The 25,779-nt window shown below is 44.4% G+C and overlaps 1 protein-coding gene across 1 annotated transcript in view; it reads right to left on the reverse strand.

Annotated features, from left to right (window-relative positions):
• Cadps (calcium dependent secretion activator) overlaps nucleotides 1-25,779 on the reverse strand; it is a 445,453-nt gene that overhangs the window by 210,264 nt on the left and 209,410 nt on the right. Inside the window, 1 exon segment of the mRNA XM_026779941.1 lies at nucleotides 23,663-23,784. Within this exon segment, the coding sequence (XP_026635742.1) occupies nucleotides 23,663-23,784 (122 nt within the window).

The following is a 25,779-nucleotide window of genomic DNA, read 5'->3' on the forward strand; positions in this document are numbered from 1 at the left end:
GTACACCAGGAACACTGTAGCCCCATTCAGCCATCAGTACATCAGGAACATTGTAGCCCTTTTCAGACATCAGTACACCAGGAACACTGTAGCCCTTTTCAGCCATCAGTACATCAGGAACTATTTTGAACAACTCACTATATTGTTTCAACATTCTGACAGACCTATAGAGTACAAATCCATACTCCTTCCATGCCATAGACCTGGAAACTGAGGTTCAAAGACCTTAGAGAAGGGACCAAAAGAGTCAGAATTGAAGTCTAGTCCAGTTTGCCAAGGAAGCCTGTCCTTCCTCTAGTCTTCTGCTGCCTCTGTATAGCCCCAGTGCAGACAAGGTGAAGGAACACGTCCTTCAGCTCAGCAGCTTCCTGCCACTTTATCTCTGTCCAAGGTATTGCAGATTTTCCACCGCAGTGTGGATAAATGAAGTCTAGACAAACCCACAGAGCTGGAGAATCACAGATGCCTCTAGGATGTGAACTCACAGTGTTGCATTCTGAGAGTTGCCTATACCTGTTATCTAAGTGGAAGGACGGAGAAAGAAGCACCAGGAAATTGCTGCTGAAATCAGCTGTACACAGGAAACAGAGTTGTAGGTATCACAGAGGCAGACCAGACCACCAACCTCAAAGCATGGAAGTGCTTCCCCCAATTCTCCCTTTCAGTCTCCATGGTGACCTCATCCTCTCTGGATGCCAACCAAGTTCTGCTCCTCAGATGGCTCTTCCCATTGGTGATAGCTCTTCATTCACTTTTACATAAGTCCCACTCCCCCACACCCTGCAACTTTCTGGAAAATTCCAGCCCTTATTCACCTCTCTGGCAGTCATATGTATGACATGGTTTGCTCATTGTTTGCCTATAATTGGTTCCCTGGTGATGGTGTGGTCTATTGCTTGCTGCATCCTCAGAAAGTCTGTCTTCTTTGTCAAGGAGACTGTCCCCATATCTCAGGGGACTTGGGACATAAAAGGAAGACAGAGTGAATTAAATGGCTTCTTGGACACCTTGCACTTTTAACCACAAATATTGATTGCATTTCCTCTAATGCAGAATATTCAGTACTAGGAATATCACAGACAGCAAGACCAACAAGGCATCTTTGCTAGGGTACCAGACTACTATTTTCCCTTAGCTCTAGAAATCCCCATCAAAAGACAATCAAGTCTATACCCATATGCAGATAAGATTTACTTTCTATAACAAGATGCTTATGGTTCTTCTGCTTTAGTTAGGGTTTTAAAAGTAGACAGTGAGCATTGATCAAATTTTCAAATTTTAAAGTTCATTAAATTGGATGCTTTAAAAAAATGGATTCTGGTTCCTTCTTAATTTAAGGTTTTTCATGATTTAAACCCTAAGTAAATTGCACAAGTGTTCTGACATATGAATGATTTTACCTTTGTAAGAGACTGTAAGATATGTATAAAATTTGATGAAATGCAGAAAAACAACAAAAAACAACCAAAACCAAAGCAAGAATGAAAATCAGGGCATTATGACAAGATTTAGTCACTAGATGGCAGTGCTGGGCTATAAATGCTTCCCCAGTTTCGCCATTGGTCAACTTGAGCAATGGCGCATTTAAATTCCACATTCCCAAGTATATTTCCATTTACTGCAGGGACATTTTGCTTAAAAAAAAAAAAAAAAAGAAAGAAAGAAAGAAAAAAAAGAAAGAAAGAAAAGATTTCAGCTGCTTTAGAAATGTTTAAGAACACGGTAAGTCGTCTGCACTCTTAGCTACCATTTGAATCCAAATTAATTGATGACTAAAAGGTAATTGTCCTTAGGGCTCACAGTGAAACATGACTCTTGGTCCTGTTTATACAGAAGCGAAACAGAATAAGTAAAGTACACGCCCTTCTCTGGGAGGAGAGGCGCACACATGAGAGGTGCTTCCGAGGCTGCGTCTATGCGACATGGCTCTGTCCCAGGCCAGAGCTGAACCCACAGAGAAAGACCCAGGTGGAAGCCAGACCACCTCAGGCCTTATTCTCCAGCATCTGAGCAGCGAGAGAGGGAGGCAAAGCTTGGGGCTCTGGGAAGGAACTTGTTTTCTCTTTACCGGTAGGCCTCGTGTTTAGCAATACTGAGTCCTAACTCTCTGCCCTTTGGATTGAAGAACTTTAATAAGCTTCCATTTCTGGAGGCTGTCAGGAAATAGTCTAGACAAGAATGAATTTTTATTCATTTTTGGCCCTTAAGACAATAAGAGCCCAGAGACTTGTAGTAGCTCACTAGACCCCTTGTTCCTAGCTGTAGCTCAGTTGCTATTTTTCTTCTCTCCCCCTCCCCCCTTTGAGATTTTATTTTTTATTTTTTTTGTGTAGTTTGCCTGACTGTATGTATGTATGTATGTATGTATGTATGTATGTATGTATGTATATGTATGTGTACCATGGGGGCCAGAAAATGACATTGGATCTCCTGGGACTGGAGATACAGATGTGAGCTGTCACGAGACTGCTCAGAACTGGACCTGGGTCCTCAGGAAGAGCATCCAGAGCTCTCAACCCCTGAGCCATCTCCACGTGCACACATGCACACATGCCTGCACATGTACACCACCTCCCCCCTCTTAATACTGCTTTGCTGTTGTTGCCATTTTCTGAGTGTACAAAGACGTAAGTACTAAATGGATGGTTTTCTGAGTCAACCTCCAGGCAGCCAGATCTTCCTCTGAAGACACAGAGAGGACAATGAACACATGTTCTAACTTCTTATATGTCAACAACTATTTCCTGAGCTCTGGTTTCAGCCAGTGAGCCGAAACATACAAAGGGCTTGAGATCACAGATAATAAAAATAGTTGGCTAAATCAATGACTCTCCAAGGAGACTTTGTTCTTCTCTCCTTGGGGCCCTAATTTATTATATCTATTGACACAGTACAGATTGTCACCACTAGGGTACAGATATTACTGGCATCTACTCAGCCTATATTTATTTCTCTCCCGTCCTTCCTTCCTCATCTTCAAGAGCATTTTAGAACTTGTTGGAGTGTGAAGATTGCGCTAAGCCCCCGAATGTGAATCCTGGAGAGTCTGAGAAACCCTGCTCACCTCTCTCGACTTCGTTCACTGACATCTAGAGAGAACTAGGAGCTGTCCATCTGTGACAGATGTGGCCATCTGTCTCTGATGAGCTGCAAACATGGGCTGGGTCTGCATCTCGGCATCATTGCTCGCCAGACTGCGCCTTGGCCTTTGCACGCTCATCTCAGCTCCAGATGATGGGGAATTCCATCAGGGCACCCTCCTGTCTTGGGTGGGGTACTAAGGACTTTGTTCTTCATTAACACAGCTTTCCTTTAGAACTAGTTAAGACAGACTGGTAAGATTTCTTTACAAAGCCTGTTCCAAAGCATCTCCAACCTCTGGGTGAATCTGTTCAAAATAAACCTCTGCTGCAGACACTCAGCCATCTGCCTTTTTTCAGAAGCACTTACTTCCTGCTTGGCTGAGACTTCCGGGTTCCAGCACACAGACTTGTCTACTCTCAATATGCTCTCATTTCTTTTCTGTCCTTCAGGGCAGGTGAGCCAGCGTCCCGATCCCAAATTGTAACCCATAGGGAATGTGGATTGTAGTAACTCAGTAGTTCATCTTCATGGTCAACTTGGTGGGATTCAGGATCACCATGGAAACAAGTCTCTGTGCAGTCTGTGAGGAATTCTCTAGATTAGCTCAATTGAGGCAGAGACTCCTCGCTGTATGAGGGTAGCACCTTTCTGCGGACTGGAGTCCCAGGCTGGATAAAGGAGACGGGAGCTGAGAAGCAGTAGGCATTGCTCTCTCTGCCTTCTGACCAGATGTGACCAGCTGCCTCAAGCTCCCACTGCCATGCCTTTCCCACAGTGATGAATGGTGCCCTTGAACAATGACTAAACCCTTCCTTCTTTATGAGGCTTTTGTCAGATGTTTGAGTATAACAAAAAGAAAAGAAACTAATTCTACCGCTTGCTCATAATGCTGTGCGCAGAGGTTATGCGGCCTGTGGACCAGGGCAATCCCTTCTCTGTACCCTGCCTCCGAACACTAATGTGTTGATGTGGGCTGGCCATACCCTCCTAATTCAAGGATGTGTGCAAGACAAAGAACAAGCCAGTTTGATTCTCACTCTTGAATTTGCAACTACCAAAGTGGAGACTCAGAAAAAGGTGACCACAGGAGCTGGGTTACAGTCCTACAGAAACAGGGAGCCAACGCGGCTGGGCCCTAAGTCTGCAGTGAAGGACTGAAGTCGCCAGGCTTCATCCTGCCCCTTCCAAACATACCTGATGGAGTTTCTTCTCTGAGTTTCATTTTCAAGGTTCTGTTTTCCCCTCCTAGACACCATATATATTTATAGAGATGATTTTCCTTCTCTTCCCCCTCTTACACTTTTTTAGAATTCGTGTTTCCTGCATAGGCCTGTACCACAGAGACAGGAGCTTCGGTAGCTGATTTTGTGGGAATGCCCTTCCCACCCACTCTGCACTTGCAAGGACTCCTAGCTCAGTGCAGCGGTCATTGCCAAGCACCTCCGCCTGCATAGTCTTTGCTTTCCCTACACAGAAAACTCTGCAGGTCTCCTCAAAATAAAATGCTTACTGTTTTACACTCAGGATGAACACACAGGATTTCCTACCCACCCTGAATATTCACATATCATAAGATACAGGACTTTGGTGTCTTAGTTTCCCTTTGTTATTGAGTCATGACTTATACACTGAAGACACTTGTCTGAAATTGATCAAGCTATCAATTTTTTTTTTTAATGTGTGGCTCAGGACAGGTGACATAGCTCAGATGGAAGAGTACTTGCCTAGCCCACACAAAGCCCTTGGTGGATCGTCTTGCTGCACAAAGCGGGTATGGTGGCACATTCTTGGAATCTCAGCACTGGGGAGTAGGGAGCAGGGCAGGAGGTCAAGAAGGTCATCCTGGACTACATGGGACGTTTCAGGTCAGCCTGGGCCATATGAGACCTTGTATCAAAAGAAAATAAAAATCAAAACCTTGTGGCTTGCTAAGTACTTTGATAATTTTCATCTGATTTTTCCACGAAAGTAATAAGATGTTCACGCACATACAACTGGAGCTGCTTCTTTGGTCCTCCCGTCGAGAAAGAGTGCTCTCTTGTGCTGTTTCGTTCACATAAGTGAAGACAAAGCCTTCTGTGGAGGAAAAGGTGTCCGTCCTTTTGTCATGAATGCCATGTTCGATAGTTACCACCTATGTTCTGCTCATCGACTTTACTTTATGAGCTGGCTTACCAAGATTTTACCAAGCAGAACGTTAATCATGGAATACACTAGACAATAATTACCCAAACAAATAAGTGCAAACCGGGGCATTCAGAGACATTGTGCTTCTAGGAATATTCTCTTAGAAGGGACTTCTGGTGGCACAAAGACGGGTACCAAAAGGTCCCAGAGGCTTACCCCTCTCCCCTGCAATTCTTCCGAGAGTCTCAGTGTGTAAGACAAGCATCAAAAAGCGATCAACTTTTTTCCTTTACAAAGAGAGCAGTCTTTCTGGAGTTTGGAGCAGTGAACAGATTCAGTGTCAAGTTTGCTAACATTGTTTGGTTTCACTGACATTATTTTCTGGTTACCTTACTTGCCATCAGCTAGACAGAAGCTGTTACCATCCATCTTTAAAGGACAACCAGCCTGGCCTGGTGGAACAAGCTGATAATTCCAGCCACAAGGAGGCTGAGGCAGGAGGATCATAACTTTAAGACAAGGCAGGACCCAGTGTTTGTCTCAAAATGAAATGCTTTGTTATTTTTTTTAAGGGACTGAGACATAACTCAAGCCTAGTACAACACACACACACATACCACACACATACACACCACACACACATACACAGTACATATACACCACCACTAACAACAACAACAAAAATAAAGAAAACTATAAAATACTTTAAGTCCCACACAGTAATACATATACATCAAGGGATGACGGTCCAAAATAATAGAATTTAGGGGAGCTGCAACCAGTACATGTGTCTGCAGTGAATGCTGACAATTTGCCAGATTTGAAAAGGGGGGGGGTGTCTTCCAAGCAGATCGCTCCTAATCCTGCTCAATGCTGTATCTGGAATAGGTTTTTCAATGAAATCTCATCATTAATATGTATATCCGAGGATTAATTCTTACATAATATTAAGTTCTTAATTCCTCAGAATCATTTCCCGTTTTCCTTTCTGTCTGGTGTGTGTGTGTGTGTGTGTATGTGTGTGTCTGTGTGTGTCTGTGTGTGTGTGTACATGTACGTCCTGGTTTCATATTACCTGTCATATTTCAATTCTGACAAATTATGCAAACCTCCACCTAATCCAATTATTCCGTATAATTAAAACAGTTCGTTTTAAATTACAACTGAGCATTCTTTTAAGGGGAAAATAAATCTCTCTTTTCAATTTTCTAGTGCTTTAGTTTTATCCAGCTTTGCAAACTGTGCTTATGGTCTGTCTATAAAAATAAACTTAAATGTAAATTATGATTTAAATCCCTGTGGGCAAGCTGTTCTGCCTTATTTGTTAGAAAGCAAATAAGACCTACTTTGTAGTCTGTTTACTAAAGTGAAATTTCAAAGTTGGGGCTGCAAAGCATTAACTCTATTGTTGCTGCTGATGCAGAAACCAACAAGTAGAGCAAAGCTCTCCAGACAACACACACATCTTTAAAACAAACCAGTATTTGATGCTTTTCTTTTAAGCTAAAAGCAGATACAGGATTTAATGGGTGTTGTATGCAATCACGCATGCTCGTTACCCAAGCAGTTGTTCAAACAACCCGTCAGGTCAGGACACATTGGTTTGGGAGTATTTGATTTTGATCTCTGGAGATCACTTGTGCACTCATTCCTGCTCCGCCTCTCTTACCCAAATCGAATCGCTATCCACCCTTAGAAGAGCAATGAAAACAAAGGACATCCACACATCCTCTTCCCGTAAGAACCTGTTACCTTTGAGGTCACAAGTGTATTCACCTCAACCTGGCAAATACATTTCACCAGACACCCCAGGACAAGCGAGAGGCTCATGAATCGGATGGACCCCATGCTTTCTGAAGGAAGACTTCACAGGTATGCAGTTCCACGCTGGTGTCAAGGGAGCTCAACCCCACCCCTAATCACTCTGTTATTGCTCTGAAACCATCTCCACTCCTACTTAAGGATCCTTCCTTACAGAGGGGTTGCCTAACCCTTTTCTCTAGCGTCTAGGGCCGCTGGGATAGAGTCGAGTGTGACCGACAGCCTCCTCTCTAGCCTGCATGCTTATGAGGGCTTGCATGTATGTTTCTGAGTATGTGCATTACTTGTGTGTGAATACTTGCACATGAACACACATGAGCAACGATGTGTGGACGTCAGAGGTAGACACAGGCCATCCTTCTCACTTGCTCTCCACCTTACATATTGAGGCAGGGTCTCTTGTTGAACTCAGAGCTTCCACTGATTCAGCTGTGGGGGTCCCCTGCTTCTTCCTCCCCAGTTCCAGGATTGGTGTGGGCTGCCAAGCCCACCGTTCCATACCTCTTCAGCGCCTTTCTATTTAGAGTATCTGCAAGCTGCTTCTTAAGCCAGAATATTTCCTTTATGGGTCAGGTGTTCTTCTTAGTATATTAAAAAGAAACACAATAAAAATCCAAAATAAAAGAGAAAATTATGCAAATCATGTACACATATACATATAAATACTTATCAAAACTTATACATGTGCGAGTATGTGCACAAGCGTGTGCATGCACTTGCACACACACATAAATATACACATGAAACATCTTTATCTAAAAATGCTTACGGGGATGAGAAAAGTTGAGGTGGTGGGTAATGAAGCTGGTGGGGGTTTTTCTTTTCTTTTTTAACTAAACTCAATTGAATTAATCTCAGTTCTAGGACCTGTCTGGAAAACCTATTTCACTTGACACACCAGGTCATATCTGGATTTGATATCTTGGTCACTGATGATGACCAAGATATGGGGGAAAAGACCCTATTTTAATTTTTTTATCACATTTATTAGTTTATTTATTTGTGTGTGTGTACAAGCGCATGTGCACGCTTGTGCACACACTTGCACATTGTGTGCATGTATGGAAGAAGAATCTGTAGGAGTCAGTTCATTCCACGAGGGTCCTGGGGACTGAACTCAGGTCATCAGGCTCGGCAGCAAGTGTCTTTACCTGCTGAGTTGTCATAGACCCTGAAAACCCTATTTTATGAAGGACTTGGACAGTTTCTGGTACTTGTAGGGAAATTGGAGTTTCCCACAATGCCCTGTGTGTCTCCTGTGCATTGGCACTCTTGTATTTGAATTCACAACTTTTTTTTTTGATTTCTGCTGTTTCTAGCTGATGTCTGGCACAGATATAACCAGGGCATTAACTGTTTTTACCTCCATGCCCAGACATGCACTCTGTGTGCTTAGCTCCATGAAGGGTCACTCTGTTCTGAATACAATACTTCTAATCAGGCAGCTCTTTTCAGTAACCAGGCAAATGGAGCAAAGTGAGATTGCTCAGCGAGGCCAGGTGAGGACCTGCTTCCGAGCACAACGATTTTCTTGCTGTTTGTACACAAACAGCTGAACTGCATCTTAATTCCAGATGCAGATTTGAAGGCTGCAATGGATTTTATGAGGTTGCCAGACACAAAGACAGATTCAGGACAGCGAAGCTGAAGCAATGGAGGTCTCTGCAAAATCAATTTCAGCCGGCTCTTGCTGTGTGCTCCTTTCCTTTCAGGATGTAAGATAATGGAGGTGGATTGGATGTGCTCATTCAAACCAAGTGACCGAATGTCCCCAGCTTGTCCTAAGATGTCAGGCTCAGAGCACAGTCTAGAAAATCCGGGTTATCCCGGAGGAGTTTGTCAATGGCCTGACTTCTCAGCTTGTAAGAAATAACTAGCAAAGGACTAGCAATACCATCTCTAGGTGTTATGTGCGGTCACCACCACAGCTGAGTGTAAGGCTCTGTTACAACACCGTCCACAATCTGCGTGCATTTATGGGTGGATAAAACATGAGCACAGCCAGAGACACAGCAAAGCAAACTGGAAAACATCATCAAATATTTAGAGCAATGCTTGCTAGATCTGGGGATCACAGGCAATGTTGAATTCTCTTTACATTTCCCCCACTTTGCATGAACAAAATATCAATATCTTTGGTTGAAAAAAAACCCACCAAATTATTTCTCTAAAAACAGTGTTAATGTGAAGATCAAGCATGCTGCCTTACATGGAGTAGGTAGCAAAAAAGCATGGTTTGAAGTGTTTGTTTAAAATATAGATCTTCCCTTCAGTGGTTAGGAGAATCGAGGGTCCAAATTCCACTGTAAAACTGCAGTCCAGCTTGATTCATTTGCATGTAATTTAGCGTTATCCTCATGAAAGGCCCGAGAAGCAGCAGTGATGTCTGCTGTGAAGAGCAGACCCTTCTTTGGTGTTTTCCTAACCCTTTTCTCTATCAGCCGCAAGCTTCACTTTTGGCACAATGCAATCTGCTCTTATAGAAATAGAATACTTGTTTAACTATGTAAAGATGGGTTATGTTACATTTGTGCATTTGTGTTGCAGAATGATCTTTTATGTAAAGATGTGAATACATTTTGTTTCTGTTGCATTTGTTTAACTATGTAAAGATGTATTGCTGTTTCACCTTGCCTGCTTAAGGAGCCTGACTGATTTAATAAAAAGCTGAGTGGCCAAAAGCTAGACAGAGGTGGGGCTGGTGGGTAGAGAGAAAAGGAGAGCCAGGCAGCTGGCACCAGCCTGGAGCCCAGCCAGCCACACACCGAGGAAGCAGGAAAGCAGGATAGAGAAGGTAAATGAGCTTCAGGGCAGCACATAGATGGATACAAATGGGTTGATATAAGTTTTAAAGAAAGCTAGCTAAAAACAGGCTTAAGCTAAGGTCCAGAATTCATAATCAATAATAAGTATCTATGTCATGATTTGGGGGTTGGCAATCCAAGAAAGCCTGCTATAACCAATCTTACAAGTCAAATAGGAAATGAAGGCAGACAGGGGTTGAGAATATCTATTTTTTCTCTTTGAGTTTGGCATCAATATCACAATGTCAGCATGTGAGATGCTATAAATAATGTGTGGTGATGTGGGGAAAGAACGCATTTGGCAGGGCTGAGCAGTACTCTTTGAAGGGGTGGGGTGCAAGACTCTGCCGGAGAGCCCAGCTGCATACCCATGACTTAACCTCTACGGGTGTACAAGACTCTGCCCTGATGTCAACTCACTTGAGGTCATCTACCAAGATGATGGCATTGCCACTTACATATGGTCAAGAGGTGGAGGAAGAGATTGGTGGCAACCGTGGCTATAAACATCCAGGAGACGAGCAAGGTGCTATTCAGTGCAGACTGCTCAGTATTTGGTGTTAGGCTTACAAGAACAGTGAGTACAGGCGGCCACTCTGTCCCAAAGATTTTGAATCTGTTCCCTTCATTCCTCTGTCACTGTGGTTACTGCCACTGTCACTTGATGACAACCATGGGCTGCTAAAATGAAGTTTTAAGCAGGTGAATCCAGTATGGATATTCTTAAACCAAATGCAAACTTCTTCCTGTGACCCCTAACCCTGGGAGTCCAGTTCTGGCCAGTCTTATTGCTTCATATTTCTCTGCATTTCCTCACTGCATTGTAGCCAAGCTGGATTTTCTTCTGCCCCTCCAAATCCCAAACTCCGTTTTATGTCCCGTTTGCTGACTGTATGATTTTTCTCTTCCTACCACGTGTTGCTGAATATTTGTTTAGCTACGCAAAGATGTGTTGTATTTGTTTAACCATGGAGAGGTCTGGTGTGTTTGTTTCATGATGTAAAGGTATGTTGCTGTTGTACCTTGCCTGCCTAAGGCACCTGATTGGTCTAGTAAAAAGCTGAACATCCAATAGCAAGGGAGAGGTATAGGTGGGACTTCTGGGCAGGGAGAGTAAGGAGGAGGAAGAATTTAGGTTCAGGGAAGAAAGAAAAAGAGACACTAGGGAGATGCCAGGGACCAGCCAGCCAGATTTGGAGGAAGTGGGAAAGTAGGGCATGAAGAAAGAAAGAAAGAGAGAAAGAAAGAAAGAAAAGTAAAAAGCCCTGAGGCAAAACATAGATGAATAGAAACATGTTAAATTAAGAGGGCTAGTGGGATCAGCCTAAGCTAAGGCCAAGCATTCATAGCTAATACTAGGTCTCTGAGTCTTTATTTGGGAGCTTGTTGGTGGCTCAAAGAAAAATCGTAACTGCACCCATGCTGTCCTCATCGCCGATTTCTCCTTGTGTTATCCTGACTTTAATAGTTACAACTCTGGCCTCCTTTCTCCCTCCCTAAATTCAGACGGTTTCTCTATGCCTTTGCAAGTCTCCCCAGAAGAACATTGTCTTTGCTTCATACTGCACTTGTGTTTTGGCTACATGGCCAAGTACTGCTAAAGATGAGAATTTGCGTCCTCAAACAAATTTCTGCGGATATAAGAGTAGAATAAAATGATCAACAATATAAGTATTCCAATTCAATCATTAAAATGGTCAAATGTAATTTTTTTTACTAGTTCTGACGTGCATAGGCATGTGCACTTTTCTTTGCTGTGTGTGCACGTGTGTGTGTGTTGACGTATAAATTCACGCGGAGGCCCAGTGGTCAGACCTAGGTGGTTTTCTCAATCTAGCTCCACATCATCATCATCATCATCATCATCATCATCATCATCATCATCATCATCATCATCATCATTATTTTGAGACACTATCTCTTACTGAACTTGGAGCTTGCTGATTGGCTAGAATGGCTAGCCAATGAGTCCCAAGGATCTTTCTGTCTCTGTCACTCCAGCTCTCAGAGGACAGGCTTGCTCTCCAGTGCTTGTTTTTTGTTTGTGTGTTTTGAGTGAATACTGGTAAATGAACTTAGGTTTCCTGGCTATTCAACAAGAACTTAATCAGATGAGTTATATCCCCAGGCCCTGAAATGCAAACATTAACATCACAGCGTAGATATAATACATTTGTTTAGCATGGTAAGCTGAATATTCCCATGGTGTCTCTATGGCAGACAGAAAAAGAAGTTTACTTGGATGTGGGGTTGATGCAGAAATGACACGGTTTCATCCAGTTTTGGAAATTTCCGACCCCTGTGTCGATGGGAAGTTGTTAAGTTTTTCTCCTTTCTAGATAGGAACAGATGGCGGTGAGCCTTCTACCACTGTGATGGATGAACACAAAATTATCTAATTGGTGTACAAAAGGTAGATCTGGGATAACATCTAATCTTTACTTTTCTTTCCGGTGTTATTTAAATTTGATTAAGATTTCTTTGCTGAACATGGATGTGATCGTCTTCCTAACATTATCAAACTAACATACTCTTTTACCTAACTACTAATTTATCACAAAATAGTCTCATAAATCATTGCAAATATTAATCTTGATAATACATATCTAGACATAGTAATAATTTTATAAGCTAAAAGAAAACATGAAGTAAGCACAGGATATTTTGACCCCGATAAGAATTTGAGTGCTTCTCTGTATTTGAGCATGAATATTGAGATACTAACATTAATCAGAATGATATGTCTTCTTTATGGGTATTATCCTGATAGTGGTTATATTATAACTAATGGTTTTTCTGTATGATTACATGACACCTGAGCTTGTACTAGCTCAGAGAAGACCTTGAAACAACATTTGATTATCAGATCTTCCAAAGATAAGACAAAGTCACAACTACACGGTCAAAGTCAAACTCTGGTATACCTGCACTCAAGTTTCTCTCTCTATTGCATGTCCCATAGGATTGATTAATAGGTACCCTAATGGCAGGACTTTTGTCTTTGTCCCCTCATTCTCTGTGCCACCTTTAGGACATGATATATGATATAAAACCTAACCCCCAGGTGCAGTGGGTCGCTGAGGCAAGGACCAGCTGAGTGGACAAAGGAGCGTCTGCTGAAGGGCAGCAGCATGTACCCCTCTTCCACAGTCCAACTCATGCCCCGAGCCGCCATCCTGGTGGAGTCAGCACACAGTAGACTCATGGCGTGAGTCCTGATCACAGATGGCCACAGGGCATCAGCCAGCTCTTCCTGGGGCTTCTATTTTCAAGAGTTGGGATGGCTGAGATGGTTCTGCTTTGGGATCTCTCTAAACAGGAAGTAATAAGGGGAGAGACGTATTTTCTAGGGTCCCATGTTGTGCTATGTTTGGCTAACAGAACATCACTCAATGTTTCCCTTACTTGGAAACAGGATGCATGTGTCAGCGCAGCAGAGAGGAGAGAAGGTGGTGGCCCTGGCAGGGAGGAATTGAGAGGTCAGGCTGCAAGGTCAGAATGGGAGATCGGAGGATGAGACAACACGGATATCAGACTGGGAGATCACATCAGAAAACCACACTGGGGGATCACAGTGGGAAATCCTACTGCGAGATTAGGACCCTCCACCTAATTCTTTTCTACTGAGGCCTCAAATCTTGATACAGCAGACTTATTATACTCTGTATAAAGTAAAAGCAAGCGTTCCCTTTAAAATTTTTCTTTCTCTATTCAGGGAACAGATTTCCGAAACAATAAAAACTTGATTAGATTGCCCCCCTGTAGCTAAGTGTCATGATTATTCTTAGATTTTCAGACTTAGTTTGTGTTGCATCTGGTTGTTCTTTGGTGTGTGTGTGTACATATGAGTGTGTTTATGTGCATGAGTGTGCATATGTGCATGAGTGTGTGTATGTATGTGCACCAGTGTGTGTGTATGTGCATGAGTGTGTGTGCATATGTGCATAAGTGTGTGTATGTGCATGAGTGTGTGCATGCATGTGCACAAGTGTGTATGTGTATGTGCATGAGTGTGTGTATATGTGCATGAGTGTGTGTGTATGTGCATGAGTGTGTGTATATGTGCATGAGTGTGTGTGTATGTGCATGAGTGTGTGTGTATGTGCATGAATGTATGTGTGTGCGTGTGTATGTGCATGTGCAAGTATGTGCTCGTGTATATAAGTATTCCTTTCTTGAAAAGTGATGCTTGGCTGAGTCCGATCAGTCTTGTAATCCCAACTACTTGGTAAACAGAGATTGGAGGCTCTCAAGTTCAAGACTGACTGTGGCCTCAGAGTGGAATCTAAGGATGGATAGAGCTACTTGATGAGAAGCTGCCTTAGCCAAGAAAGTGGCTCAGGGGTAGAGCAGCTCTGAGCATGTGCAAGGCCCTGGTTTCCACCCTCAGTACTGAAAACAGCAACAATGAGACTCCCTCTACTGAGTAAACACCCCATCACCCAAGCACAGAGGTTTTGGTTAAATGTGTTTACTTTTTAGCCTTTTCTGTTCTTGTGGAGGGTGAACATTCATCTAAGTGCTAAAATTGACGCCTGTTAGTTTAATGGTCACTGGTCCTCAGAAGAGAGTGTCTGTCCAGCCCGTCACATCATCTTTTCCCACATCCTATCAAGGCTTCATTCTCTTATCAGTCAAGATTTATTGACCATGTTTCCATGCTAGGTATTGTACAAAGACATCCTCACACACAGATTTTCTAGGTACAAAGAGTTTACATATACACCACTCTAGACAGGAAAACCAGAGGGTATTTGGTTGAGAGACCAAAGATCTCTTCTTCTGCTGAAGTCTGTGTGGTTTGCCTTCCTATCCTGCATCCACCTACTGTGGTAAAGCCGGACATTTTATATGCTGATACAAGGTGCTTTGCTTAGTTATTATGTTCAAGGCCTTACCAGCCAGCCACTTGAGCCAGTGCCATGGGTCTCAGGAACTGAGTTTCAGACGGATTCCACAGCTCACCTAATACGACAATGTTAGGAGCAAAAGCTGGAGCAGGACCAAGCGGATTTTTCCAGCAGAACATTGCTGTCGTGCCAGAGCTGAAGATTTATCTCCTAAGACTGCCTGGGCTCCAAGTACTCTGAGCTGGAAGCAAGGAAATGGAGTGAGAGTCTTTAAGGTCTTCCCAGGGCACTCTGAAGATCTAAGATTGAAGCATGGAAGGCCCAGGACTCTCAAACACTTAGAGTACTGGCATGAGCCGTGATATTCTGGTTTCCTTAGAGACTCCACTTTTATCAACATCAGGCGAGGTCTGGACCACAGCACAGGCAAACGAATCAAAGCAGCAGCTTAGGAATGCATGGACAGAACCAGCTTGGTGGTGGCTGAATTCTAAGCTCTTCCCCACTGGCTCTGATCAGAAGGACGGCGGTAAGTGGAAGGGTGAAGACCCACTCCTGGGAGTGTGGGACTCCAAGCAAGACCCAAGGGGTTGTAACTGTACGACACGGGAATATGTTGCACCCGGTACTCCTCTTGCCTTTGAGAAACCACTCTTGTGCCATTGGATCAAGCCCCACCCTAGGAGTCCCCACTCTACTGGAAGAGGCCCCCCGTTCCAAGGCTGCTCACATCTCCTTGCTTTTCAGAGGTGTCTGGAGGACTGGGTAATGTCTCTTGATTTCTCTGAGCCTCTGTTTCTATTTCATGGGAGGGAACTGATTTCTTATGTGTGTACCCATGTTCAGGAGTGTGTGTTCACCTGTGTTAGTGTGCACAGGCATTCATGCGTGTGCTTGAGTGTAGAGGTCAAAGATCATTCTCAGGTGTGGTTCCTCAGGAGCCATCACCTTAATTTTTGAGACAGGGTCTGTGGATGGGACCTGACGCTTGTCAATTAGGCAGGCAGTGAACCCTCGGGATTTTGCTGTGACTACCTTCCCGGCTCTGGAACTACATCTGGGCACTACTGTGTCCCACTTTTTACACGAATGTTGGAGAATGAACTTGAGTTTTTGCAGCAAGTCCATTTCAAGTGGAGCCATCTCCCCAGCCCATGGATTTAGTATAATCTTGGGGTACTTCGTGAATGCATGGTGGGATTTTCGGCTAGCACTACTTCCTGCAATAGGCTGATGCTTGCCCCTTTCACAGACAGCCTGATGGTATCGGTTTCAACAGTCCCATAGGTAGGTTGCATGCCTGTCCAGTTTGGAGAAATGGAGGAAAAGAGAGGAACATCTACTTGCCTGAGGCTACCCAGCTGGTGAATGGTGAAGGCAGGATTTAAGGTTGGGTCTGTCTGTTGACCAGATGGCACCTCCTAGTTTTATGCCTGGTACTGGTTTTAAAGGAATGGTGGAGCATTTGTGACTGTCATGGTTTCCAAGAGGGTGGCCCCGTCACATGTAGGGCGCTCTCAAAGCGGGCAGAGCGCCTTATGGTATCTCCTGTTCATCTTTGAAGACCGAAACCGTGCTGATGCGCGTGTGTTGAGTTCACCTGCCGGAGGCACTGACCAGGAAACCTGCACTGTGTGAGTGGCAGTCGGATCACCACTGTTCAAACAGCTGAATCCGTGGAAAGGAAAAGGAAAAGAACCTTTTATAGTTTTTCTAAAGGCTCAATCCTGTTTGAAATGCCTCCGTATTTCAGGAAGGCCAGGTAGAAAAGACACTGAGAAGCACCATTTCATGTTTGGTTCTGGCCCAGCTATTTATGATCAGGGCCATTTTGACTAACTCACAGAACCTCAGTGAGTCTCAGTATTCCCATCAACAAATGGGCACAGCAGTATCTTGTAGTTCTTAGCCCAGCACCTAGTCAGTAGAATGGGCTGAATCAAAGTTAATGGTTACTGTTTTAGACCTAGGCCACCTTCTGCTTTCATTTCCCCTTCCTTCCTTGAGTAGCATTAAAGCCAAGATTGTAAGAGCAAAATAATGTCAATGGAATTGCCAGTATCTAAAGACTATTGATTAATTTTCATGAGTATAGTAAGACACAGTGAGTTAGGCTGTTAGCCCAAGGTTACATATGTGAGGAAGGAATTTGGTTCTGTGACCCCTGACTCCGGGTTCCTATCCATGACATCGGCATGACGCTCCATTTACCACTGACTCTATACCAAGTGGCTCTTGTCTTATTACTAATATGGGGTTAGAGCAGCATTTCTCAACCTGTGGGTCTCGACTCCCTCAGGGGTCAAATGACCCTTCACAGGGGTCACCGAAGACTGTCGGAAAACGGGTATTTACATTATGATTCGTAACAGCAGCAAAATTCCAGCTATGAAGTAGCAATGGAAACAGTTCTACAGTTGGGGGGGTCACTACAACATGAAGCACTGTATTAAAGGGGTGCAGCCTTGGGAAGGGTAAGAACCACTGGGTTAGAGCTTCTGGCCTGAATCTCACGGTTACAGGTAAATAGCCTCACAGCATTCCTGCCTATTTCGTTTCTGGTTATTAAATAACAAAAATTTTTTTTGTATGTAAGCCTGGGATAAAACCGGACTCTCTGAACATAGCGGACAATGAGGACTACTGAGAACTCAAGAACAATGGCAATGGGTTTCTGATCCTACTGCACGTACTGGCTTTGTGGGAGCCTAGGCAGTTTGGATGCTCAACTTACTAGACCTGGATGGAGGTGGGGGTTCCTTGGACTTCCCACAGGACAGGGAACCCTGATTGCTTTTCGGGCTGAGGGGCGGGGGACTTAATTGGGGGAGGGGGAGGGAAATGAGAGGCGGTGGCGGGGAAGAGACAGAAATCTTTAATAAATAAATAAATTAAAAAAATAAATAACAAAAATTTATAAAGTGCATCCTCAGTTTCCGATCTACTCACTATTACAGTGTTCAAGAAATTGGGGATTGCACGGATGTTTTTTTCGCAACTGGAGGTTGTTTCAACATCTGACCGCCACATCCAGCTGCTTCCTGTCCACTCATTCTTAGGCGTAGGTCCTATTAACTGCCTCATACTCCTCCCCATGACTCTCTCCTCAGCTGGATGAGAGAATTGAAGAGTAGCTGAGGTGGAAGGAGTCTGAAACACTGCTTATCAGGGCTTGGAGAAGCTAGGGAGTGTGGCGTCACATTGATGATTGACAGCTTGGGTAATTGCTGATGGGATTAGAGGCAGAACAGAGTCCCCTCCCAAGGCCTGCTCTCAGTACACAATCCTTCCCCCATCTTTAGTGCCATTGGCCATTTCCCCAGTTGGCTAACCTTGCCCTTCCAGCTGACACACAAATGGCTCTTCTGCTACCCTCTGGGCCCCTGGCTTGGGCTCTGTCTTGAGAGTCAGGGCAGTGTCTGAGAATCCTGAATTTGGTGGTTATCATTTTACCACTTCTGCACTCACACAGCTTCTGGGATTCTGCAGAATAAATTTCAAGGTTAATGTTGTCTTTTACCGTTTGTGATTTGATTAACTCTGAGAAAAAACTCGAGAGAAGTGGTGCCCGAATTTCCACTACACAGCATCTTCCATCTAAATGCCTTCAAGACTGTGCAGGAGGGGGCGTGGAGGCAGCAGGCAGGGAAGGAATTGGTCTCAGGAGACCTTGTCTTTTTCTACGTGTGGGTTCAAGTCCTAAAAAGCCACGGTGGCTCCCGGACAATTCATCATTCCATCCCAGCACATGCTTCCCCATTTGCTCTGCTGCAAGGTTCTACAACTCCAAAGGTCAACTCTTACGGCACCCACCTTGGCAGAAAATGGTAACTTTCAGAAACACTTAGGTCTTCCCTCTGACTATCAGACTACTGAAACAAGGGTTCCTAAGAAATTAGAATTTTCCTGGGAATCTCATGCTGGGAGAGGAGAAAGGAGGAAGCCTAGTTCCAGACAGAAACGGAGGCTGTTCCCCAGGAAAAGAGTTCACACAATTCTGATATGTCAGAGCATTTTGCAGAGAATGCCACCCAGGAAATGGCGAGGACTGCTTATTTATCCATAACCCTGGCCCTCATATTAGGAAGGCATATTGGGGGTCATTAAGTCTCTTTGTCTCTCTGCCCAGTGTACCCACACTGAATACATCTTTCCCTCTCCTTTTTGCTGTTTGATTGTCATATTGAGGTCAGGTGGCTGAACACACCTTGTTAGGGCTGCCAGGATACAAGCTCTGGCCCTAACAACTTTGGTAACATTAGGACCCTCCACTTTCACACCAATGCCTGGCCAGCAGTGTGTGCTTACTATGTACATGCAAACTAACATCGCTGTGATTCTAAGTTTACTCTGATTTTTTAAGATGTTCTAGGTTTTAAGATAGCAACCTAATCTTCTGCTCCCTGGCCCAAAACCTCCCCAAGGCTTTGCCAGAGCCTTAGAATAAGCCATCCTTCTTGTGGTTCAGAAAGCCCCAAGATGTCTGGCCTTGCTGTGTTCTTTGGACTTTCCTTAGGGATGTCTATTGGATAATACCTAGTAGCACTGTTTTCCTTTCTGCTGATGACTTCTGGTCTCAAAGCCTTTGTACTTGCTCTTTCCTCTTCCTGGGACATTTTCCCCACGACTTCCTTTCTCGTCCTTTGGACATTAGTGTGAACATTGTACACATCAAGGGCATCACTGGGGATCTGAGTCACCTGTACTCTCACGAATCCACTCTGGTGTTCGTTACTGAGGCCCTTTATCAGGATGTTTGCACAAAGTCCCAAAGCTGGGTATATGCGCTTTGCCGCTGTAGTGCCAGCCCTAGCTGGACAGATGGGCAGATTCCACAGAAGAAAGACAGACACCTATCCCCACCTTCAGCCTCTTTTCACATTCAACTGAGGGAAGGGGAAAAGTTACTCTGCTTCCATGTAAGCCATTCCCAGGCTCTGGACACAGAAAACATTTGGTTAAAATGAGAAGGGACGTGCCGCCGCGGAGAAAATGATACACGAGGCCAACCATGGGAAGAAGCAAGCTGCTTTATCGCGGGCTAATTGTGCTGGTGACTCAGCAGATCTCCCTCTCTTTGCATAAGCTGGTCACGAGAGCCCGACTCTTCTACTCTGTGCTATTGCTGCAGAGAGCATATTCCACAGGAGAAAAATGGCCCAAAAGTCACTGTGCTTTCTCTTTTATTTCTGAACACAGCAGACTGACCGACCAGATGCCACTGGAAAAGGATTAGTGCTACGGCGAGGGTTCTCAGCCAAGACACGTTACCTACCCAGTCTCTTGGATGCACAGGGGAGGATCTGACTGTGATTTCTGATCCACAGCAAAAATGGGATCTACCCTCCATGGCCTGTCATGGCCAGTGGACTGGCCAAGTGGAATCTTGAGTTTTATGCAGAGGAGTGTAGCTTCAGGTAAGTGAGAGAAATACGGGGCTCTTATTCAAATGTTCTCCTGCAGAAACATTATTTAAAGACCCCGGTGTTTAACCTTCCCAAATTGTGAGAGCAGAAACATTCACAGTGCAAAACTCCCAAGAAGGAGTGACTTTGGACAATATCACCCACTCAGGGGTGCTTGCCAGCTTGCCGTCTCTAGACCTCCACATTTGTCCCTGTCAGCGGGATCACCCTTTATCCTGTGTTATTATGCACACAATGCATTTTCTTTAAGTTAATTCAGCCTTGAAATATTAACATATTTCTCTAAAAAGGGAAACTCATTTCCCTGTTGGCAAAAAGGCCCAGCAGCAGTAGCCATGAAGAAGAGTAGCTGCAGGGAGTCTGAGCAGAGTGACCGCCAACTGCTCCCGTCTGCCGCAGGAGGAGCCAAGTCTGGGGCCTAAGGAGGTGCCAAAGGCTACTGAACACTAAATTAAAACAAAAACCCTCCTTGTTCTGACCAGAGGAATGGGCAGGTAAAGATGTGGAAATGGAGAAATTGCTTTCTATTTGACTTGATGTCGTTCAATGCTATACTTTGGTAATACCTAAAGATCTGTTGCTATTCCTGGAGATTAGAAGAAAACCTGAAAAATATCACCCATGGCGTCGATGGCTTACAGCTCTGTCCCAAAGAAGATGAACAAATACAGCCAGGCCCCTAGAACCACAGACTCTCCCTTCTCTACTTACACAAGGACTCCAGTTCTTTCTGCTCCCACACTCCAGGTTTCCCTGCCAGAAGCAGAAACAGTGCGCTGCAAATGGAGACGATGATTCCTGGCGAGCACAGCTCCCTGCAGCTTTGGAGCACATACTGGTGGCTCACCACCTTAAAGACCCAGAGGAGGAAGACAGAGCTGAATGGGTATGTGGCATGCTCAAAAATAATCCACATGCAGCAAATATGTAGATAAACTGAAGAGCAAGTAGGGGCCACAACTGAGCTGTGAACATAAAAGTTGGCCCCACCACATTCATAACGATGGACACAGATCACATGGATTACACAATGGATCCGATCTGACCTTGCTGAGAAAGGTACTCTGGTTGCAAGGGAGAGAATACAATTGATAAAAAGAAGTGGCAGAGATCACAAAGTCCCAGTTACTATGGCTGAGCAATATAGATCAGGGTTTCCAACGACTTTTCAGAGGTATCAGTTCAAATAACTTTGGAGCGTGATTTTACTTAAAAACTGTTAGATAGATTTATTTGCCACTGGGCTCTTCAGAGATATAAAATATCTATGAACAATGAAAAGTTCACCAGGAGACGTAACGTCTCCAGTTTCCCAAACATACTTGACTATGCTACTCCAGTCCCTGGTTGTGATTTTCTTGAGTCTACTGTAGAGAGATCACATTGTTGGGTAAACCGAGTGATATAACATCCTTCTGAACTTGTAACTATACTTGAATAAAAAAGACAAATGACAAATTCCTTGTAAATATGTGATAACCAAGGTGCACTGTGTGGCTACTGGCTGATATTTAGTAGCTGCAAAGGTAGACTCTGTGAGTAACAAAACGGGCTTGAATGGGATTTTGGTTTGGGAACATGTACATGGGACACGGGCAACAGCTGGCTGGAAGAAAACAAGATTCAAAAGTTCCGGTAGGAATAGGGTTACCCTAGGGAAAGTTACCAGGTGACTTTGAAGGTAACCAAAATCAAATGCCAGAAATAGCACAGAGGAAAGCAGTGGGGACAATAGCAAGTGGAGGAGAAGAATTAAAATCCTCAAAGTAACAAAATGATGGAGAAGATCCCAAGTCCAAATGAAAGAGGCAGGACGAAGGGAGAGCCACACAGACAAGCCCAGGTATCTTCCCAGGTTAAAGCAGACAGAAACAGAGGAAACCTATCTATCTGCCCCGAACTACGATGAAGGAGAAGATAAAGAAGATCTCCAGAGAAAGAAGCGCACATTCGGAAGAGGACAAGGGCAAGATGAAAGGAGGCTGTATCAGAGGGATAAAGAAAGGGACAGGACGCACATGGAGAGCAGAGCGCTCAGATCTGGGTGCTTGGCTTCAGCACTGTAGACAGGCTACCTCACGTCGTAACCCTTCCCTTCACGTGGCAGACATCACAAGGTGATTATGACATACCCTGTCCCTCCTGGATACACATTGAGATCCTCCACACAGCACACTAAGTAACTCTTAAGCATTTGATGGACTTGAGCCTGGTTCTGAAGCCTGCGTGCTGCATGCATTAAATGAATCAGCAAACCCTCCGTGAGGGTTTTGTAATAATCTCTGACGAATGGGGACTCAAAGGAGTGTCCTCTGCCACAAGAGCACGTTTTGACCTGAAGAGTTTATGCGCGTGGATGGCATGACCTCCACAGATGTGAGCAGGTACGCTCTTTCAGGCACACCTAACACATTGATAATGCTTCTCTATAAACAGCAAGGCACAACGACATTGATAAAGATCGGGACACTTGAGGAAAAGTTGGCTTTCAGCCACAGTCATCATCAGGTGGAACAAGGATTAAGAGGGGGGAGAGAGGACATAGGACAAGTGACATTGACCTCTATTTCCTCCCGAATGTTCACTAGCTCCCCCAGCCCCAACACACATACTTCTGGACCTCTGAGGCATTGCTGTTCATACAAAGAACCACTTGGAGGAACACGATACCTTCAGCCTATTTTTTTATCTTATTTATTTATCTATCTATCTATCTATCTATCTATCTATCTATCTATCTATCTATTTATTTATTTATTTATTTATTTATTTATTTTGAGAGAGGGTTTCTCTATGTGATCCTGGCTGTCCTGGAACTTGGATTAAAGGCATGTGACACCACACCAGGCCAAACAATATTCTTTCCTCTTTGGTCAAAAATGTTCAATCCACAGTTGGTTGAATGTAAAGATCTAGAAACCACAGATAAGGCAGGCTGAGTGCATTTATAAATACACATTTGTGATGTCCCCACTGAACCGTGAGCACTGTCAGGCTCACAGTGGCCGCTTTTCCTTCCTCTGTGCCACAGCACCTTGTACACACTCCACCCAGTCACCTATCTGTGGCTAAAAGCTTCCGAAATGCGACCGTTGCTTCAAATTCCCTTTTTAACTTTGAATTAACTAGCCTCCTTGTCATAGCTGCCAAATAAAAATGGCGTCAAGGCTGCGGATGTCCCTCAGTTGGAAGAATGCCTGCCTACTATGTATGGAGTTCTGAGTTCAACCCCCGGAACTTCACAAACCAGAAATGGTGGCATATACCTGGGACACCAACCCTGGGGAAGTGAAAGGAGGAAGAAAATAAGCCCAGGGCCATCCTTGACTACATGGGGGGTGAGGACTAGCCTGGGCTACACGGGGGAGGTTGAGTCCAGCCTGGACTGCATGAGAATTTTTTTTTTAAATAGAGTCACATCACCTGGTTTGATAAAGAAGATGTGTGTTTCCTAGTCTCTTCTGGGAAAACAGGCCTTCATTTTGGAGCTGGCACAAACCAAACCAATGGCAACAAACTCAGTGAGATTAACCATAGAGAAACTACTCACGTTGGCTTTGAAGCCTCAGCTTGATCCGTCTGTAGTTTTTCCCCGCCCTCCACCTCCATGGTGCAGTACACAATGCGATTTGGAGCCAAGGATTTAAGGCCTTGAACTTCCATGATCACCACCTGAAGACAGAATCATATAAGAAGGATTTAACACCAACGCCAGCGGTAGCATCGCAGAGGTAGCATTGGCCACAGGAAGAGAAAGAGACAAGAAGCTAAAAAGCCAAGAGGGAGGCCACGGCTTCGGCTGGGCTTTACTGATTATTCAGATTTAGGGGTCTTCTAGGGAGAAGATGTAACTGCTTACAATGGAGCCTTTTGCCTTCTGGGTGGAACAATGTGGTTCATCCACTCCCTCTGCTGCAGTGTGAATTGAGTGAGGGGCCTGCAGACGCTAAGTAACCATCACACTTGAGATAGACCCTTCAGTCCAACCTCCCTCCCTCTCCTCCTCCATTCCTCCCCTCCTCCCTTCTTTCTTCTGCTCCTTTTCCTTTTTTTATCTGTCTGTCTCTACACTTATCTGTGTCTGTTCTTTCTTCTGAACCTTCTCCCTTTTTCCTATCTCTCCCCTCCCTTTTTCTTTCTTTTATCTTAACGGGTCTCAGGCTAATCTTACACTTGCTGTGTAGCCTAGGTCTTCAATTTAGAATTCCGCTCCTCTGCTGTAGCAGTGAGGATTATAGGTCTGGCTTAGTGTTTACCCTGCCAGAGAGTCTCAGCGAGATTTGCTAATTCAGATGCTCTTAAGGTCAGACAGGTAAGGTGAACTGGGCTACTCTTCACGTTAAACAAATAGAAAAAGAAGGCTTTGTCCCACATTTTCTTTAAAAATATTCTAGCTGGTGGTACCACATACCTTTAATCCCAGCCCTCAGGAGGCAGAGGCAGGCAGATCTCTGTGAGTTTGAGGCCAGCCTGGTCTACAAGAGCTAGTTCCAGGACAGGCTCCAAAGCCACAGAGAAACCCTGTCTCGAAAAACAAACAAACAAATTCTAGACTTTTAGGTCAGCACTTGGTAGAAACACAGTTTGTGCATTAACCTGTCTCTTGATAGCAAGATAAGCAACAAGGAAGAACTAGAGGTCAGCCAGGGTCACCAGCTTTCATACCACAGCGTGGGCAGAAAGTGCTAGAGACTATGACAACTCGGAGAGCACAGGCTCTGTCCACAAGGATCACTGCCACTTGTCTGTCCCCAGTTCGATGACCAGACACACTGCTTTGTCCTGCTAGAAAAGAGAAGTCTGATCATAAAACATTACGATCAGAAATTTGATTTTTAAATGCTGACGATCTGAATAAAGAGGAATAAAATGTGCCAACTCTACGTATACTACTTTCAGAGTTATTTATGATCATTGTAAGCCAAGGCGGTTGAACCAGAACCCCAATAAACATGCAGCTTTATAGCCTCTGGTCTATCCTAAACTCGCTTAAACTTAGCGATTTCTTATCCCCGTTCCATTTAGTCACCTGCCATTCTGATGGCAATAGGATGGTAGACTCTGCCATCGAGGAAAGGGAAAGAGGGAAGGGGACACCAACTTCACAATCAGAACAATAGCACATTACCTTAGTGACCTACGAGTAACTACCAGTAGCATCTGGGGAAAATCACTCTCTCTACAAAAGGGGTCATGGCATTAAAAAGGAGAGAGAAATGGGTATAGGAAAAAGACACATGCTTCTGAGAGGTTTTGGTTCAAGGAAGCACCCTTGGGATGTGTAAGTTTTAATTTGGCCATGGGATAACAGATTCAAGCAGGATGAATCAGATCACTGATTGAGCTTGTAAAGCAGAGGTCACCGGTTCCTCTTTCTGAGCCTTTGCTTAGAGGGTTGGCTTTAACCCAGATGTCTTCCCCTCAGATGGTTTTTCCCTGGTGCTGCTGCTGCTGGGCAGGGGCCATACTTCACTTTGAGGGCCCTGGACAGCTTCTAGGATGTTGGGAAATGATCTCACACTTAAGTCCCTTCCAGTTCTGTCTTATTAAACATGCAGAGGCTTAGCTTTTTTCTCTTCTCCTTTCTTCTTTCCTTCCATCCTTCCTTCCTTCCTTCCTTCCTTCCTTCCTTCCTTCCTTCCTTCCTTCCTTCCTTCCTTCCTTCCT

The sequence above is a fragment of the Microtus ochrogaster genome, chromosome 6 (assembly GCF_000317375.1).
Source record: "Microtus ochrogaster isolate Prairie Vole_2 chromosome 6, MicOch1.0, whole genome shotgun sequence".
In the NCBI taxonomy this organism is placed as follows: Eukaryota; Metazoa; Chordata; class Mammalia; order Rodentia; family Cricetidae; genus Microtus; species Microtus ochrogaster.